Source organism: Tasmannia lanceolata, unplaced genomic scaffold, assembly GCF_043159265.1.
Source record: "Tasmannia lanceolata isolate RefF3 unplaced genomic scaffold, GAP_Taslan_0.1 ptg000013l, whole genome shotgun sequence".
NCBI classification, from domain to species: domain Eukaryota; kingdom Viridiplantae; phylum Streptophyta; class Magnoliopsida; order Canellales; family Winteraceae; genus Tasmannia; species Tasmannia lanceolata.
This window is the reverse complement of record NW_027518690.1, coordinates 46,846,127-46,863,587: the sequence shown is the minus strand read 5'-3', so window position 1 is coordinate 46,863,587 and position 17,461 is coordinate 46,846,127. Positions and strand designations below refer to the sequence as shown.

The window sequence follows — 17,461 nt, the reverse complement described above, 5'->3', positions numbered from 1 at the left end:
TCCATATGTGATAACCCCATTTTCGTTGCCATAAGCAACCTCAAAATCTTTACTAACACTAGAAATGGGGATTTCCTAGGGACCATATTTTGTCTTATTAATTTAATCCATCTGAGATGGCTGCTCTCACATGCAACAGCCCATCCGCAAAATTCCTTATGCCGAGGTCCCTAGCAAATCCCCTGGAAATAAATAGGGGAAGTGATATCTTTGTACCCTTTTCTTCCATGGCCCATCCGCAAAATTACCTAGACACTGTTACCTAACAATAACATCTTTTTTTAAAAAGGGTTGCTAGAAAAACGGGAGCCTCTCTCGTGTGACACGTATGTAATAAGACAAAGAAGGGGGCACGTATCCATATAAAAGCCAAAAACAATCACTTTGAAATTGATGACCAAGTGTTTTCCTTTCAAAAGACCGAAAAAAAAATACTAGAAGAGCGTAAGATATTTCCTTCCGCATGGGGGAGGGGGGACCTTGACTCTTGAGAACATCTTGTCTGAGGTGGTTGGCACAGTATCCTTAGCATTTCTCAATTTTGAAAGAAGGTGAGGTTACATGAGAATGCAGCCACGTAGGCTCAGATTTTGTCTTATTTATTTAATTCATTTGAGGTGGCTGCACTCTAATGCAACAGCCCATCCGCGAAATGACCTCTGCATTGGTCCCTAGCAAATCAACGGAGAAAAGTCCATCTTCTACATTCACTCTTTTTATTGGAAAATTCCAACACTCGGGCTCCAAGTTGGCTATTGATATAGACACTCTTCCCTGTAGGATGATGTATAAAGGACTGCCAATAGAGATAGTGAATGAGGTTCGTTGAATTTTCAATTATTTCCGAGTAATTGGTCAACCTAAACCATCTTCGAGAAATTCGCCATACATTTCACTGACTAAAATGAGTGGTTACATTTTGTTGCCCCCTTTTCTTTTGTTATTATGTTCTCTAAGGATAGGGGTGGTGGGGTCCCTCCCTAATCCCAGCTTACCTTCAGCCATTCTTCTCACTCTACGAACTGAGATATATATATATATATATGTTCTTCTCTTGAGTTAATTTCTATGGTGTTGTGGAAAGAGCTCCGGATCTGAAGCAGAAAAGGCGAAAAAGAAGAAGATTTTTATTTTTCAATCCGGAGAAGATATTTGTGATTATCAAATATGTTCTTCGGACGTTTCCTCTTTGTTTCAGTTGTTGGACTGATTTGCTTAGGAAGGTTTGGATATGAAGCCACTCTACTTCCTCCTGATGAAGGTATGATATTCTGATTCCTTTAAAATTGCTAGTGTTTGTGTCTGGTTATATGGTTATGCATGGATATAAATTTCTCACAAGGTTTGAAACACTTCAAGACTCCAGGTTCCTGTGGATACATCCTTTGCTAGTCGAGCTTAGGATACCATTTTCTAAGAGATTTTGTTGAAGAATAAATGATTAAATAACACCATCCCTAATAACCATATAAGGGCAACCCTATAGAGGGGCACACATGTTCCACGTTTAAGGCCCCAACCCAAAAAATGATAGAGGGGCCACACGTGAGTATAAATGATTAAATAACACCAACTCTAACAGCTTAAGCTTTTTGGAGTAATTGGTTGTTCAATTGGTATTAAAAATCAACATGACAGGCCAACCCAAAAGAGGTGTCACATGTGCCACACGGCCAACCCAAAAAAAAGAGGGGCCACAAATGATGAGGAGTGTTGGAGAATAAATAATTAAATAACATCATCTCTAATAGTTTAAGCTTTGCGAGTAATTGGTAGTTTCACAGATATTACATGAATTATTTGGCTGTATTTTATTTGCCCAAGATCCATAAGATTTTACTTCTTAGATAAGAGTACTTTTTTTAGGGCTGCTTAGCAAATCGGGATTTCTTTCGGTAGATAAATACAATATCCCATGTTGTGAAACAAAGGAAGTGGGAATCCCCCCCAAAAAAAAAAAAAAAACCAAACAAACAAACTAGTGAATCGGCCCTTTGCAGTCCATCTTTACTTTCAGCATGGGATCCCGCTTTAGAAGTGTTTTCTTTTTTAGACTTACCAATTATGTGTGTATTTTTAATCCTTGCATGGGAACCGTTGATTATATATAGGGACTTGCTAGCATCCATCGCAAAAGGCATTTCGTGGCTGGTCTGTCGTATGTCAGACCACCCACCTCGTGAATGGGAGACAACACGAGGTGGGTGGTCTGACATGCGACAGACCAGCCGGGAAATGCCTTCTGCGATGGACTCTAGCAAATCCCTTATATATATATAGGCTTTGGCCGTCCGTTTTCAATAACAAAAAACACACGTTATTTGAAGTTTCAATAGCACGATTGATTTGACTTTATGGCCATAGGGGATCCAAAGTGAGAAGTACCAGATGAATGGTTCAGATCAGTCAAAGATGAGACCTACTTTCACGTAGTGGGGCATGCCTCATTATATTTGAATGAGGTCGAGCGTGGGGATTTCCGTTTCTTTGGAAATAGGCATAAGTTTTACGCCCTCCGTTTCTTTCGACCTAAAAATGGACTAAAATTTTACGCCCTCTGTTTCTTACAACATAAAACAAATTTTACTTCCATTTTTACGTCATAAGAAACAGAGCCTAAAGAACAAGAGCCATATAAAACCATATACTCAAATCCGGGTAAAGCTATAATAAATTAATGACATTCTCTGTTAAATGTGATAAACAGTGGCTGCTCTTAAAGAAATAGGGAGGAAGTTGGGGAAAACGGATTGGGATTTCAGGGCAGAAGTAGAACCTTGTAGTGGAGAATCAGGGTGGGCTGTGTACACCAACAATGGGAACAAAACTGCTGTGGGATGCATTTGCAACAACACAGTCTGTCATGTCATAAATATGTACGTATACTTCAACTACTATTAAATTCTCTTTTTATTTGAAGGCATTTGCTAGGGTTCATCGTAAAAGGCATTTCACGGATGGGTTGTTGCATGTGAGAGCAGCCACATAGGCTTACTTTCCAACAGAATTTGTCTTTATTCATAACGTGGCTGCTCTCTCATGCAAAGGACGTTCCGTGAAATCCCTTTTGCGACCGACCCTAGCAAATCCCATAAGTAGGTTGTATGGAAATCCAACAGAGAGAGAAAGGCTACTGATATTTGCACCTCTATGTTTTCATCACTTGAGACACCCAGCTGCATTGTACGTGGCAATCAGGTGAGTTCACTTTTTCAAATGTTAAGTACATCAGCACCTTCGCAGTCATAGATACACTGTAGCTGGGTGTCAAAAGGGGCGCATTTATCATTTCCCTTTAATAATTCCACAAACACAGCCTGTTTTTTCTTTTCTTAGTTGGCTTGTGAGGGATTTTGGGAACTGTAGACATTTTTTGATAATAAAAGACAAAATGAAATGGTGCAACAAAAAACCCTAAATTGAGAACACACTTGATGCATGAAGTTTGACACGCTATGTGACTATATCCATAGTCAAATGCGATCCAAGAGCTTCCATTATAGATACAGAGGCTATCCTAGAGCTAGAGCTTTCACCATCGACAAAGACTAATATTTATAGCTAGCGGCTATCCAAGAGCTAGGGAAGTGGGAGGAAAGAGATTTGTGAGGGCATGATTAAGATGAGCGTGAGGAGTGGCTAAAAGTACGAAAATTGAGTCAGCCACTTTATCCACCTTACTCCTTCTCTCACCACTTGGAGACACCAATTTATCATGAAAAAAAATTCCTGACTAGACATGCCCTAAATGAATTGTTAAGTCCTAATCCACAAGGCAATTGAACCCGGAGTAGTTTGATTGTAGTTCGCACATTACTCAAAATCGAGTACATCTTTACTAATTGAAAAGGCATTTGAAAGTTCTTTCCCCAAAGCGTTGGGCTAAAGAAATCAAATAAAGCCGCCTCGTGCATTTAAACACAACACCAAGTTTTGAAAGGAATAATTATCCTCAGTCCACCGTGGCTAGTTGACGCCGGATGGGCATGCGATCGATAACAGTGATGACAATCCGATAAAAAAATAAGAAAAGATAATTGTGGTGCTCAAAAGCTAACCCACGTTGGAGGGAAACTCAAAGAAAGAAGTGTCAAAAACACCTTTTCTTCACAAGAAAAGAACACTTTTCACTTAATATTTTAATTGTCAAAAAACCAAGATCTTCTCCATTACATTGAGTTTAAATAGGCTAATGGGAGCCTTCTCCTAACTTTGAAACTAAAAACAAACAAAAAAAGTAGCAACTCTAATCGAGGTGTAAAGATCTTACACAATTTTGCATTGAAAAATTAAATAGAAAATAAAAGCTGTTTTATATCTCATTCATATTGGGTGCTAACCAAAGAGTAATTTATTGCTATTTAACTAGACTTAAGAAAGGAACCTGCTAAAGTATAAACTAAGAAAGGCTAGTTTCCTAAATCTAGGAACCTGCTAAAGTATTAAACTAAGAAAGGCTAGTTTCCTAAATCTAAATCTCTCGGATTGGCACTTGTAGCCATCGTTGGTAACTTGGTAAAATGAAGCTGATATCTTTTAGGTAACGATTCAAATGACAACTTCTTAATACCGAATGGTAAAATTGGAAAGCAAGATGCCCTCCATCACTAGTCCAATCTACTTTTATCTATGACAAATGATATTAGCTCTTTTTTTCCCTTGGGCCGGTCCATCTACTATATTTATGAATTATGACCACTTTTTTACGCTACAAACGGGCGGCCCAAGGAAGAAAAGGTGGTGAATATATCATGTGAGTTCGATGTTCAGCATAAGAGAGCGGTTTAGAAAAGTGTAACTTAAAGGAGGAACGACTTCTTTCAAAGCAGCCCAGAGCTTGTAGAAATTGAAACTCCATATGGGACCATCTTTCAGGCAATAGAATACGATTGGAAACCCAATGCTTGTACGACCTGCAAGGAACATATCTGGCCCAGAGAGACAATATCTCTCAGGCTCCTGGTCGGATTGGTGATACCTTGGACAAAAGCCCTCAGAAAAACAAAAGTGCAAATACTCCTACCGGATCCAAGACCATCCTAGCAGAAAATCCTTTGAACAGGACCCCGATTCAGAAGGCATCCAAGACAATGATAATCAAGACTCACAGGTGCAAAGGCAGATAATGAAGAGAGTGAGGAGGACACTGGAATAGACGACGACCCCGACCCTGAAGAGGTTTCCTCCTTAGAATCTTCCTCAGAAAACGAGGACGATCCAACAAGCACAAAAGGTGCCAAGGAATCTCAAAAAAAGAAGGTATCCTGGGCGGATGAATGCAATCAGGTTTACCTGATCCCAATCAAGCATGAGGGTAGTAGTGAAGAAGAGAATCTAGAACTTGAAAAATCAAATGAATTAGGGCAGGAAATTCACAAGAAAAATTGGCCAAGACGCTCGCTAAGAGCACATCATAGTTGATTATATAATTCACAAGCATTTAGATCTCTTAGGTCACACATGTGTTGAGCGTTGGTTCTTCCCCTTTCGCATGTTAGGGATGGTTCTGTGCTGTTATTATTGTATCATCTTTCTCTTTATCTAAGAAATTGGTAGGGGTCTCCGTTAAACCCCAGCTTACCCAACAAAAAAAACAGCACCTCTGGAGCTTTGAAAGAGCCTAATAAGCGGTTTCTGTCCGTTTTGGATTGCAGATATCTCAACGGTCAAAATCTACAAGGAGTGCTTCCACCAGAACTGGTCAGGCTGCCCTTCCTCCAGATACTGTAAGACCTCTCTCTCACACTTACGCCCACAGCTCAAGTTAGATCATCCCAACATTACTTGCTTGAATTAAGCCCAAAATGACCTATTTGGTGGTCACAGTGATCTCAATAGCAACTTCCTCAACGGCACTATACCTCCCCAATGGGGAACCATGCAACTTGTGAACGTGTAAGTTTTTTTTTTTTCACCCTTGCGAATAACTTTCAACTTTTCTAAAATTAACGAGAGAGAGAATGTCATTACAGCTCTCTACTCGGAAATCGCTTATCAGGACCCATCCCAACAGAGCTTGGAAACATTACTACTCTCAGATCTTTGTACGTTTTCATTTTCTTTCTCTTTTATTGTCTCATTATTCTCTGCGAATTTCATATGGGTCTTTTTCCTGCTTTTATGATCACAAAGAATGTTGGATTTTCAGGACTCTGGATGCCAATCGGTTTTCTGGATCTCTTCCACAAGAACTTGGGAAGCTGGTCAATATTGAGAGAATGTAAGATCTTGCAAACTTGAGGAGGGAACTCATTTCCCCCTCCCAAGAAATAAAAATTAAAAATTTTCATGACCCCTGCCATTAAGTAAGGCGAAGATGAGTGATTATTTATATATTCAAATGTATGTGAAATCAAATATGATTATTTCTAAAAGTTTTAGAAATATATAGTTGATGGCTTCCAAAGAGGTGTTCATGTCCAATTTACAAATAAGATTAAAATTAAGTAGTTTTATTCACAGATTAGGACCAATTTTGGTACCATCTAAAGAGGCCTTATGTACCCTGAATTCGTGACCATTCAGTGCTTGGTTTTTTGAACTACAGTCTAATCTCCTCAAACGAATTTACGGGAGAGTTGCCAGCTACGCTTGCTAATCTCATAAATCTGAAGGATTTGTAAGTTTTCTTGCTTTTCTATTTTTTTATTTGTCTTGTTCTACGGACATGAAATTCATCATCTTTCTTTTCCTTCTTTTTTTTTTTCTTTTCTTTTGGCATAGTGCAGTAGGATAATGGATAACCGCTTTACTGGAAAGATACCTGATTTCATCCAGAACTGGACGCAGCTCGAAAAATTGTAACCATTCTGTTCTTTTGAATTTTGAGTTTCTTTTTTCTAGAGTAGTGTCTGAATTTTATTTCTTATTGTTTTTTTTTTTTCAAATTTCATCCATGATAGAGCAATTCAAGGAAGTGGTCTGCAGGGGCCTATTCCTTCTGGCATTTCCTTTTTGGAAAATTTATATGACCTGTGAGTAGAGACAACTGATATTCGCACCATTAATTGTTTCGTGTAGCAATTTTTGGTAATTAGTCTTTGTGGATTTTTTTTTGCAGGAGGATTAGTGACATAAATGGAACATCTTTGGGGTTTCCACCACTGAGTAAGATGACAGGCATGAGGACACTGTGAGTCGAATCAATGCTTGTCTTTGGTATGTTGTACAGAAGTTCATCTTTCTTCAGGGTTGTTGAAGTGCATGCACTTTATCCAATGTTACAGAATATTGAGGAATTGTAATCTTTCTGGAGCAATCCCTGACTATATTGGGACAATGACAAAACTGAAAACCTTGTAAGTTGATTCTTTTAGATAAGGTAAAGATGTTCTTTACCTGATGTTGTCTTCTTATCTGCTTGCTTTAGTAGAGGGAATATGTTCATTAAACGTAAATGCATGTACCGATCCATTCCTTGAAGGCAGTCATTCTAGTGCCAAGAGAGCTGTTGTTATGCAACATGATCTTGAGTTAGAGTCCCTTGAATAACGTCTTACCAAATTAAGGAAGGAAATTTCATGTATTTTTCTCTTTCCTAAAACATCAAGTGGGAATAATGAATGATCAATTGGATTCCACAAACTGAGTCATACACATTGCTTATTTTTAACGTCCAGAAGCTCAAAAGTAGGTACTTCTGGAGCCCAGGTAATCATGAACTTCAACAGTAGAGATGCAGCTAATAAAGTTGAAATGGTCCAAATGAAATCTCATGCAGAAAAATAAAAGTGTAGAGAAAAGATATACTCTGTTGCAAGAAATGCAGTTTATTATTACAACAGAGCTTTGGAAAACTAGACTGAATTAAACACAAGTGATGGATGCTTACTTATCGATTCTGTTTTATCCGTCATTTCGTTTTTGCCAGTGGAACCGGAACGCTTCGGCGTTTAGTTTCTGAAAAGACGCTACGAAAACTCTTTTTTTTTTATAGTTAATTAAAAAAAATAAAAAATTCCTAAAAATTTAAACAAAAGGGTCATCCTATGCAATCCAATCCATAATAACATCAAGGTTGTAAAGATCTAATATTTACTTAAAGGAAAATCTTTGTCATCTGAAATGCCTGTACTAACCAGTGCCTGACTAGATGAACAAAAATTTAGAGACTAAATTATGATATTTTTTCGACTGGACTTTTAGGATTTAATAATGTTTGGACATGATAGAATTTATGAATTTTTAAAATTAGAAAAATACCCCATCATTTGACAGTTATGATTTTGACCGACTTGAAATGACCGAAAATGTTGAATTTTGTACTAGACTGCGAAGTTGACTGTTTATCCTTTTCGATGTGGGTGCTAAAACTATTTTTAATAAATTCAAATGGAAGGCATTCCCCTATTTACATGTAAATCTTAAGTAAATGGACATTTACTTAAATGATTTTGCATGAAAATACCCAATTCTAAGAAGAGGCAAGAAGAAGAGAAGACAACTAATAAGAGCCAAGAAGAAGAGGAGAAAAAAAGCCAAAAGGTTGTTTTGGCCGAAACAAGGCATTTTGCCCTAACACCCCATTTCGGACGAAACAGGGTGAAACTGTATTTGGTGGTTTTCCGTTCTGAAATTCCGGAAGGGGAGGGGATGAAATGTTTCAACCGAAACGAAACAAAATTGATAACTATGGATGGATGCATTGGGGTAATGCCCCATTATAAACACAAGTGATGCTCCACTTAAACCAATAGGTCACCTTTATGAACCTGGGGGGGGCTTAATAAGCATTTGTCCAGGAGGGAGCTCTTGCTTAAAATGACTAATATACTGGGTGCTAGGGTTATAGTCATCATATACAGGTGAACAATAAGCTTCCAAGATCATGTATTCTAAGTCTATAAGATTCATTCTCTTAAAAGATATATAGTCAAATACTAAACTTGAGGATATTATCAATGGATTATTTATTCTAAATTGGTTAGCTTCATGTTGTTTCTTGGCGTATTATCTTGAGGAAGAATGGGAAGTAATCATTTATACCTTTCTGAGTTTTTATTGTGTAACAATTGAACCCTCAAAATTAGCATTCATTTAGTTCCTAGCAAGACAGGGTCAGTTTAACCCTGATGTCTTGAGCTGGTTTTGTCATGCTCTTTTGTACATTTGTAGGTTTATTTTCTATTTTCTCAGCATTTAGTCAACTACATTTGGCAAGCCTTGTGTAGACTCAACTTCCTAGCGTGTTGGTCCGTTATCATCTGTTTTAAATGCTGCTTTTATTTGTGTTTTCTTGACCTTTCCATGCTCATCATGAGTTAATCATAGTCACTATTTCTAGAAAGTGAGCCACAGAAGGACTCGTTTCTTCTCAACATGTGTTTTATGTTGCATAGATAAACCTAGTAGTGCTTATCAGTGTTTCAAGATACGGATGTGGACCAAAACATGGTCGAAGAAAATCCTAGTCGACTCGGCACGACGTGGTCGAGTAACTTGGTTGACACGGCTGAGTACTCAAGTTGATGCGGTCATAACTCGTGAGAGTCAAAGGAGTTTTTATGAACTCTGTAGAGCAAAATGCGGATCGCGGCGGCAAAAGCAGAACATGACCAAAGAAAAAAGGGAGTCGACTTGGGGGAGTCCACAATGATACGGGGGAGTTTTAAAACTATGGTGTTTTTGATGCATCAATTTGGATGGAAAAGTTTAGCGTCGGTGACTTATGTTCAATTATTTATGTTGCTAATATTTTGTTAGGTTTGTCTTGGAACGCTCTTACTGCAACATTGAAGTATATTTAGTATTAATTTCTACTATAAGAATTAACAGTTGATTATCAATAAATGACCTGAATGCCCTAACAGACATTGTTTTGGGACAGAACCTTGTTCTTATCTAATCTTCCTTGTGGTTTTCTTGGCAGAGATCTTACCTTTAACAAGTTGACAGGAAACATTCCAAGCAACTTCGGAAACCTACAAAAATCTGATTTCATGTGAGTGGACTAATTTATCACAATAAATTTTCAAACTAGCTTATATGGAAACTATTATGGTGTTCTTTCTACACAAACTGCTCAATCACAGTAAATCATTGTGGCTTTTGATTAGGTATTTTACTAGCAACTTGCTGACTGGACCGGTACCAGACTGGATGCATAAAGGAGATAACATGTATGTTTCTCTCCATGCTTGTTATAATTTTTATGGTGATATATTAGTTCCCCATGCATGTGATATATTGTTTTTGTTAATCCATGTATCCTTTTCGCTTTAGTGACACTATGATTATTGTCTTTGATTTGACTGAAGACCTAGGTTCTACTGATGGACTTCTTGATGAAAGCATTCAAAACCTATAAAGAATTGTTATGACAAGCAAACCAGAAACCATGCCGATTGGCTTGCCAATAAAATGTGTGGCTAATGGGAGAAAAATGGCTCCAATTAATTTTAAAATCTACTGTAAATATGATAATGAGATGGAAATGGATTACTCATGAGAAATGGGATTCATGCAGAGTGATAGAACACCGTTCTATCAAACAAAAAATAAAGAAGAATATTGATAGATTGAGAGAAAAGAGAGAAGAAAGTGAGCTAATTCGAGGAAACTCAGGCCTCCAATGAGTTAATTCGAGGAAACTCGACCTCCAATGTGCCAAGCACTAAACGTGATTTTATTTCTTGCTCAAAAAGCCATACGGCATCCACATCTTATAGAAAATAAGGATAGCAAAATAGGAAATATAGATCAGCAGAATAGGAAATGAGAAAATAGGAATCTAGTGCAATATGGAAATCTTCTAAAAGAGGAAAGTGATCCTAACACAGAGGAATCCAAACTCATTTTTCCATTTATCAAAAGAACATAAGACGTTTCTACACAAGTCTTAATGACTAAAATAACCCTACTTATGAGTTTCGACCAGCTCTAACACTTCCCCTTCAAGTTCGAGTTTTCCTTGCAACATGTTCAGTTATCTACCAAGTTGTGATGGTGGTTACAATAAGGTTCTTTGTGAAACGTCTGCAATTTTATCACAATTGGTTACAAAACTGGGATGAACTTCACCATTCCCAACCTTTTCATGGACAAAGTGATGGCCAATCTCAATGTGGAGATAGCTTGATGGCACTATGGCTGTCATGATAGAATGTGTGTACATGATCTCAAATTATGTTCCTGGAAGATATTTATCAATGAAATTCTATTGCAGTAGAGTCCATAGCTCCATATTTGGCCTCTGGACTAAATTTGACCGCTATCATTTGTCTCCTGCTGCTCTAAGAGATTATGTCACTATTATACAAACTTTGTGACTGATCTCCATGTTTCTGGATCTCCTTTCCAATCAACATCTAAAAAACCATACGCATCGGCTGTCTTATCATGATGCACTCTATAAAAATTTGTGGTCCAGTGTGTCTCTGACATAACTCACGATCTATTTGACTGTCAATAACTACTCTTAGATCATGTAGATGTCAACAAACGTAATAATCTACATAGGTTATGCGATACCTAGTGAAGGTAAGATATTGAAGGGCTCCTACAATACTATGATAATTGTGTGAATCTCTAACCTTGCTGCTTTTCTTTCCACTAATCTTGTTGTTATACACTATAGGAATGGTGTGACTGGCTTGCAGTTCATCATGCGAATCCGTTCAGGAGATCTGCATTGTATTTTTTATGTGATCATAATCCTTCTTTGGTTCTCCTATATCATTCTTGTCAAAGGCCTCTTTCAAATTGTTCTTTAGTCCCTGGGTGTCAAAGTTGTAACTACTTGTGATTGTAATATCATACACATATACGTAGACCAACACCATGCCTGACTTAGCTTGCTTAATATATAAAGATCTATCACATTTGCTTCACTCATATTCACTATTGTTAGAGCGCATTCTTGCGGGGCGGGACAACTTGACTGAAGATGTTTACATGAAGCAGCCCATTGGTTTTGTTGATCCATCCAATCCTCATTTTGTCTTCAAACTCCACAAGTCATTATATGGGCTTAAACAAGTATCACGGTCTTGGTATAGTCGTTTCAGGGACTTTCTTCTTGAGCTTGATTATCACAATAGTGCATCGAATCTTTCACTATTCTTTATGCATTCTTCTATTGGTTCAGTCTCTCCCCTTGTTTTTGTTGACGATATTATAATTATTGGCAGTGATTCTCTTGGCATTGATCGTCTCATTAATGCTTTATCTTCTCAATTTGATCTCAAAGATCTTGGTGCACTCAATTATTTTCTAGGAATGGAAGTTTCCCGCACCTCAAATGCTATCTGTCTAACCCGGCACAAGTTTGCATTGGACCTCTTGGAATGTATTGATATGCTTGGTGCTAAGCCCCCCTTAGCTTCCCAGCTCTTAGCTGGCCAAAACTATGCAAATCTGTTGGTACAATATTTACTAATGCTATCCACTATCGCAGCATTGTCGGTGCCCTCCAATATTTTACACTTACACGGTTTGACATCATAGCCCTATGCAGTCGATTTCAAGTATATTTATGACCCAGCACAAGTTTGCATTGGACCTCTTGGAATGTATTGATATGCTTGGTGCTAAGCCCCCCTTAGCACCCCAGCTCTTAGCTGGCCAAAACTATGCAAATTTGTTGGTACAATATTTACTAATGCTATTCACTATCGCAGCATTGTCGGTGCCCTCCAATATCTTACACTAACACAGTTTGACATCATAGCCCTATGCAGTCGATTTCAACTATATTTATGCAAGCTCCTACGACTACCCATCTAGAGGCTGTTAAACTTATTCGTCATTTATATTAAAGGCATCATCTCTGCTGGATTCAACATCTCCGTGATCTTTACATTTTTCTCCGCAAACCTTCAAACCTCCATTGCTACTTTGCGATGATATAAGTGCCGCATATCTCATGGCCAACCCGATTCTACATGTGAAGGTGAAACACATTTAAGCCGACTATCATTTTGTTCGGGAAAGGTTTGCACTTTGGGTTCATTTTATTTCGACATCCGATCAATTAGCAGAGTCATTTACCAAAGGTCTGCCTTCTCACGGTTTTTGTTATTGCAATCCAAACTCAACGTCATTGCTACCCCGTTGTGTTTGAGGGAGGTTCATAAGGGATAATTCACCACATACAGTCACATGGTGTCTCCCATGCGATAAGATGAAAGTATCAAGTCGTTGACGTCTCTTCATGCAAACAGGCGTCAAGGGGTTATTATCTTGTATCTTGGTTTTTAGTTTTTGTACTTATTTCTTCCACCAGTCACATTTTTTATCTTTCTAACAGTTATGTGGGGTTGATGCTATCATCCCACTTGTAATATCTTCTTTAAATAGAGAATGCCAAATGGTGAAAGTTACCTCACCACTTCGAATTATACTGTGCTACAGCATAGTACATATGGTGAAATATAACTGGACCCAAGTATCCTACATAAGAAATGAGGTGAACAAAATAATATTTCCAGGTTATTCCCACACTTATTGCTAATACATTATTGTTAATTTAACCTACAGCCATTGTAATTTATTTTCAATTATAACCTAAATATCTGTTTACCACTGGCTACACAAACCATCATGCATGATGAAGCTTACCAACATCGAAGATTGAATTATCCGTCAAACTTTGAATATTTTTTTGCAATTTATTTTAGAGGAAGAAAACATATAATGGTGAAAATGATTTTTTAAGTAATTTTGGTTCCTTTGACTTAATTTTATGCACTACTCTATTTAATTTTTGGATGGGGTGATATGACTTAAGAGACTTGAAACAAAACTTAAGGGACCATATAACTACTTATTGGAACAAGATACTTGTTAATGGTATGAAATATGGAATAAAACGTTTAGAAGCTTCAATGATGAAATTCAACAATATGGTGGGTGTTTCTTCTGGAGTATAGAACTATTTTATTTTTTCCTTTCAAGAATTGATGATTCATATTGCAAATCATGCAGCGATCTTTCATACAATAATTTTACATGGAGAAGCACTGGATTATCTGATTGTCAACAAGGGAATGTGTAAGATAAGTTTTTTTTTTCAATAAACTTTCCAGCTTTATCTCTATCTCTCTCTCTCTCTCTCTCTCTCTCTCTCTCTCTCTCTCTATATATATATATATATATATATATATATATATATATATATATATATATTTTTATTTTTATTTTTTTTTTTTTTTTTTTTGGTATTACTGAAACTTTCAGTGTATCTACAGCAACTTGTTTGAAAGCTCTTCTGCGGGGAGCACTACGTAAGCATCTAAACCCCTTATTGTGAAATCTCAGTATAATTTGTATTATTTGGAGTAATAGAACATGTACTTAGTATAATGTTATAATTCTGACATGTTCTTGACCGCATATTGATGGTGTAGGAGTGGAGTTTTTCATTGCTCAAAGAACTTTCCTTGTCAACATTGTAAGCATGCTGCTCTGGAATTGGAACATGATGTAGTACTTTGTAGTTTTCTTTTTGATCCACAGGCCTTTCTTTGGGTTTGTATTCTTTGATATTTCTTTCAAAGTGTGCAATTAGCATCATACACCTATAAAAGCGTGGGAATGGGTCTGAACTAATAAAGAAGAGCAGAACCATAGCTACCCCCCCCCCCCCCTCCCCACACACACACACGTTTCATAACCCAACACAGGACACACACATCACAGTTACAGTGTTACACACACAAATATGGAACTAACAATAACCCTGCCACATGGGAAACAAAAGATGGCATGTTTCTAAAATTCGAGGGAAATGCAATTTAAAATAGCGAAAGTATGGTCTGAACTATTAAATAAAAGAAAAACCATGCATACACACAACACCCTCCCCACCCACCGACACGCACGCGCGCACACTGTATAATTTTTCCACTCATTTGGAGTGTCTCTTCTATTAATATAAGATATTCCTGCGGGATCAAGTCTGTTCAAATTAGAGATTTTCAATATTAAGTTATTAAAATATGGGATTTGCTGGGGACCATCGCAGAAGGCATTTAGCGGGCGGGCTGTTGCATGAGAGAAAAGCCACCTCAGATGAATTAAATGAATAAGACAAGATATGAGCCCATGTGGCTGCTCTCTCATGCAACAGCCCGCCCACGAAATGCCTTCTGCGATGGTCCCTAGCAAATCCCTAAAATATTGTAGACCTTATATTTAAATTAAATATACCTAGAAATTAGAAAAGAAAGTAAACATTAATAAAGAGAGGGTAAACTTTTGTGAAGTCCTGCATCTGATTTGTCTAGTATGAGAGCCTGATTGAAACAATTAGATTTTTCAGTTTCGCTTATTTATTTATTGTTAATATGGAGTTTGATCTCATTGTGGCAGTTTATTATTCTTTGCATATAAATTGTGGTGGAGATGAGGTGATCGACAGGAATGCCACATATGAGAAAGATGACCACATAGGTGCTGCTTCAGAATTTGTTTTAAGTATAAAAAATAATTGGGCATTTAGTAGCACTGGGCACTTCCTGGACAATGGCAAGGATAATGACATTTACACAACAACAGCTAAATCCGGACTCAATATTTCTAATCCAGAATTGTACAGTACAGCACGCCTTTCTCCACTCTCCCTGACTTATTACGGATTTTGTTTGCTAAATGGGAATTACATTGTGAAACTCCACTTTGCGGAGATAATCTTCACGGACGACAAAACATTTAGCAGCCTCGGGAAGCGTATATTTGATGTTTATATTCAGGTAGCTAATCACATTAAAAAACAACATTTTTTTATGTTATGGTTGCAAATTCAGAAATGCTGAGATGTGTGTTGTGCAGGGAAAACTAGTACTTAAGGATTTCAATATTAAAGATGAAGCTGGTGGTTCTAATAAGGCAGTTGTGAAGAGTTTTACTGCAAATGTGAGTAGTAACTCTTTGGAGATCCGCTTCTATTGGGGTGGAAAAGGAACAACAAGCATCCCTGAGAGAGGGAACTATGGTCCTCTCATATCAGCTATTTCGGTGGATCCTGGTATGTAGCATGTTTTGTGTCAGCATCTTTTTCTTATTATTGTTTATCGTTTAGTCAAATCAATGAATAAAGACTAACTCGACTAATACGAGTCTTATATATTCTGTTTACATTAAATCCTTCTTATTTGCTTGGAGGATGCTGATCTCGATCCACTCCATATAGAAGATCATGCAAATGAAAAAAATATATATTGAAAGTTTTATATGATATTCTTTTATTTTTAATACTAGTGTTTTTTGGAAAAAGGTTAAATCTGGTTCTGCCTATTTAAATCCAATTAAGTTTGGATAGATTTGAGGTTCTTCTTTCCAATTGAATTTTCATCAACTTGATCATTAAATCATGTCTGATCCTAACATTTTTGGTACTATGTTCTTGGGTTAATCTTCTTGGTCAATTTTTCTTTCATTAATCACCTTAATAATGATTTTCTTTTTCTTCTTCAGACTTTCCACTACCGAAAGGCAAGAAGAAGAGACATATCGGTATTATTGCTGGGATTGTTGCTCTATTATTATGCATTGTGTTCTTGATTTTGGGTATCCTCTGGAGAAAAGGCTGCCTGAGAAGCGAAGTCACAAGGGACCAAAATGAAACTGAAATAAGTGTACTACATTACAAAGTATTCTCTGGAGAAAAGGCTGCCTGAGAAGCAAAGTCACAAGGGTGAGACTGAAACAAGTGTACCACATCACAACCACTAAAGAAAAAATCGTGTATATGCTGGTAAGTTTTGTTCTCTGGCAATTAGCTACCAGTGGCATTAGAAGGAGTCAATTTTCTTAGCAAGCTCTTGAATAACAATGCTTACCTTGATTCCTGATGGTGTCAAATCTTTTGTTTCATCTATATTAAGCTTATATCAGTATGTTAAGTACTTTGCTCTCCCCTGCGAATTATTGTATGACTTATGTTCACATATATGCATTAGCGTATGTGAAGTACTTTGTTCTCCCACGTGCACTATTTTATGGTTATGTTCACATATATGTAGCGTTGTTTCTCAAGTTATCATCCATTTTTTCAAGTGTCCCAGCTCTAGAAAAGCCAGGTTTATTGTATTCTTTGAAAGGGGATGCAACAATAATTTCTAAAAAGCTTTAGATCATATTATTTACCTAATAATATGTTGTTGCAAATTTATCATAAATTGCATGTGTAATGGGAAAATATAAGTATGCCATAAAATTTACATCCCCAAGGAAAGATAGTCTTACCCTTGGTTGCCGAGATTCTTCTTTCTCAAATTAGGTCCTGCTTTGCGACTACATTTCTTTTCACATGCCCCGGAGATGCTTGCAATTTAGAACATTGAAGCCCGGAAGTTCCTGTTAGAGATTTTCAAAATAAAGAGTTTTTGGAAAATGGTTTTGTAAATAAAAAAAGATTTTATTTTGATAATGCCTCTTTGGAGTGGAAACCAAAAGGTTTAGGACCTGCCTTTCTCTTTTCTTTTGTAGTACATGTGGGTTTTGCAAAAGTTGGTGGGACTGT

The 17,461-nt window shown here is 37.2% G+C and overlaps 2 protein-coding genes across 4 annotated transcripts in view; both read left to right on the top strand.

Moving 5' to 3' along the window:
• Positions 1 to 1,031: 1,031 nt before the first annotated feature.
• LOC143890327 (putative LRR receptor-like serine/threonine-protein kinase At1g07650) overlaps positions 1,032 to 17,461 on the top strand; it is a 51,088-nt gene continuing 34,658 nt past the window's right edge. The window contains exons 1-8 of one of the 3 annotated variants that reach the window (XM_077394965.1): positions 1,032 to 1,261; positions 2,708 to 2,876; positions 5,655 to 5,726; positions 5,827 to 5,895; positions 5,973 to 6,044; positions 6,149 to 6,220; positions 6,548 to 6,619; positions 6,729 to 6,800. In XM_077394965.1, the coding sequence (XP_077251080.1) occupies positions 1,168 to 1,261; positions 2,708 to 2,876; positions 5,655 to 5,726; positions 5,827 to 5,895; positions 5,973 to 6,044; positions 6,149 to 6,220; positions 6,548 to 6,619; positions 6,729 to 6,800 (692 nt within the window). In that variant the 5' untranslated portion in view covers positions 1,032 to 1,167. Of the gene's footprint in view, positions 1,262 to 2,707; positions 2,877 to 4,795; positions 5,553 to 5,654; positions 5,727 to 5,826; positions 5,896 to 5,972; positions 6,045 to 6,148; positions 6,221 to 6,547; positions 6,620 to 6,728; positions 6,801 to 17,461 lie in introns of those variants that run through there. The other 2 variants (XM_077394970.1, XM_077394971.1) reach the window with 2 other exon arrangements.
• LOC143890330 (putative LRR receptor-like serine/threonine-protein kinase At1g07650) lies at positions 9,930 to 16,954 on the top strand. Its single transcript, XM_077394978.1, has 7 exons — positions 9,930 to 9,940; positions 10,056 to 10,118; positions 13,924 to 13,989; positions 14,187 to 14,222; positions 15,310 to 15,689; positions 15,769 to 15,964; positions 16,414 to 16,954. The coding sequence occupies exons 3-7, from the start codon at positions 13,986 to 13,988 to the stop codon at positions 16,614 to 16,616; spliced, it is 819 nt and encodes a 272-aa protein (XP_077251093.1). The 5' UTR covers positions 9,930 to 9,940; positions 10,056 to 10,118; positions 13,924 to 13,985; the 3' UTR covers positions 16,617 to 16,954.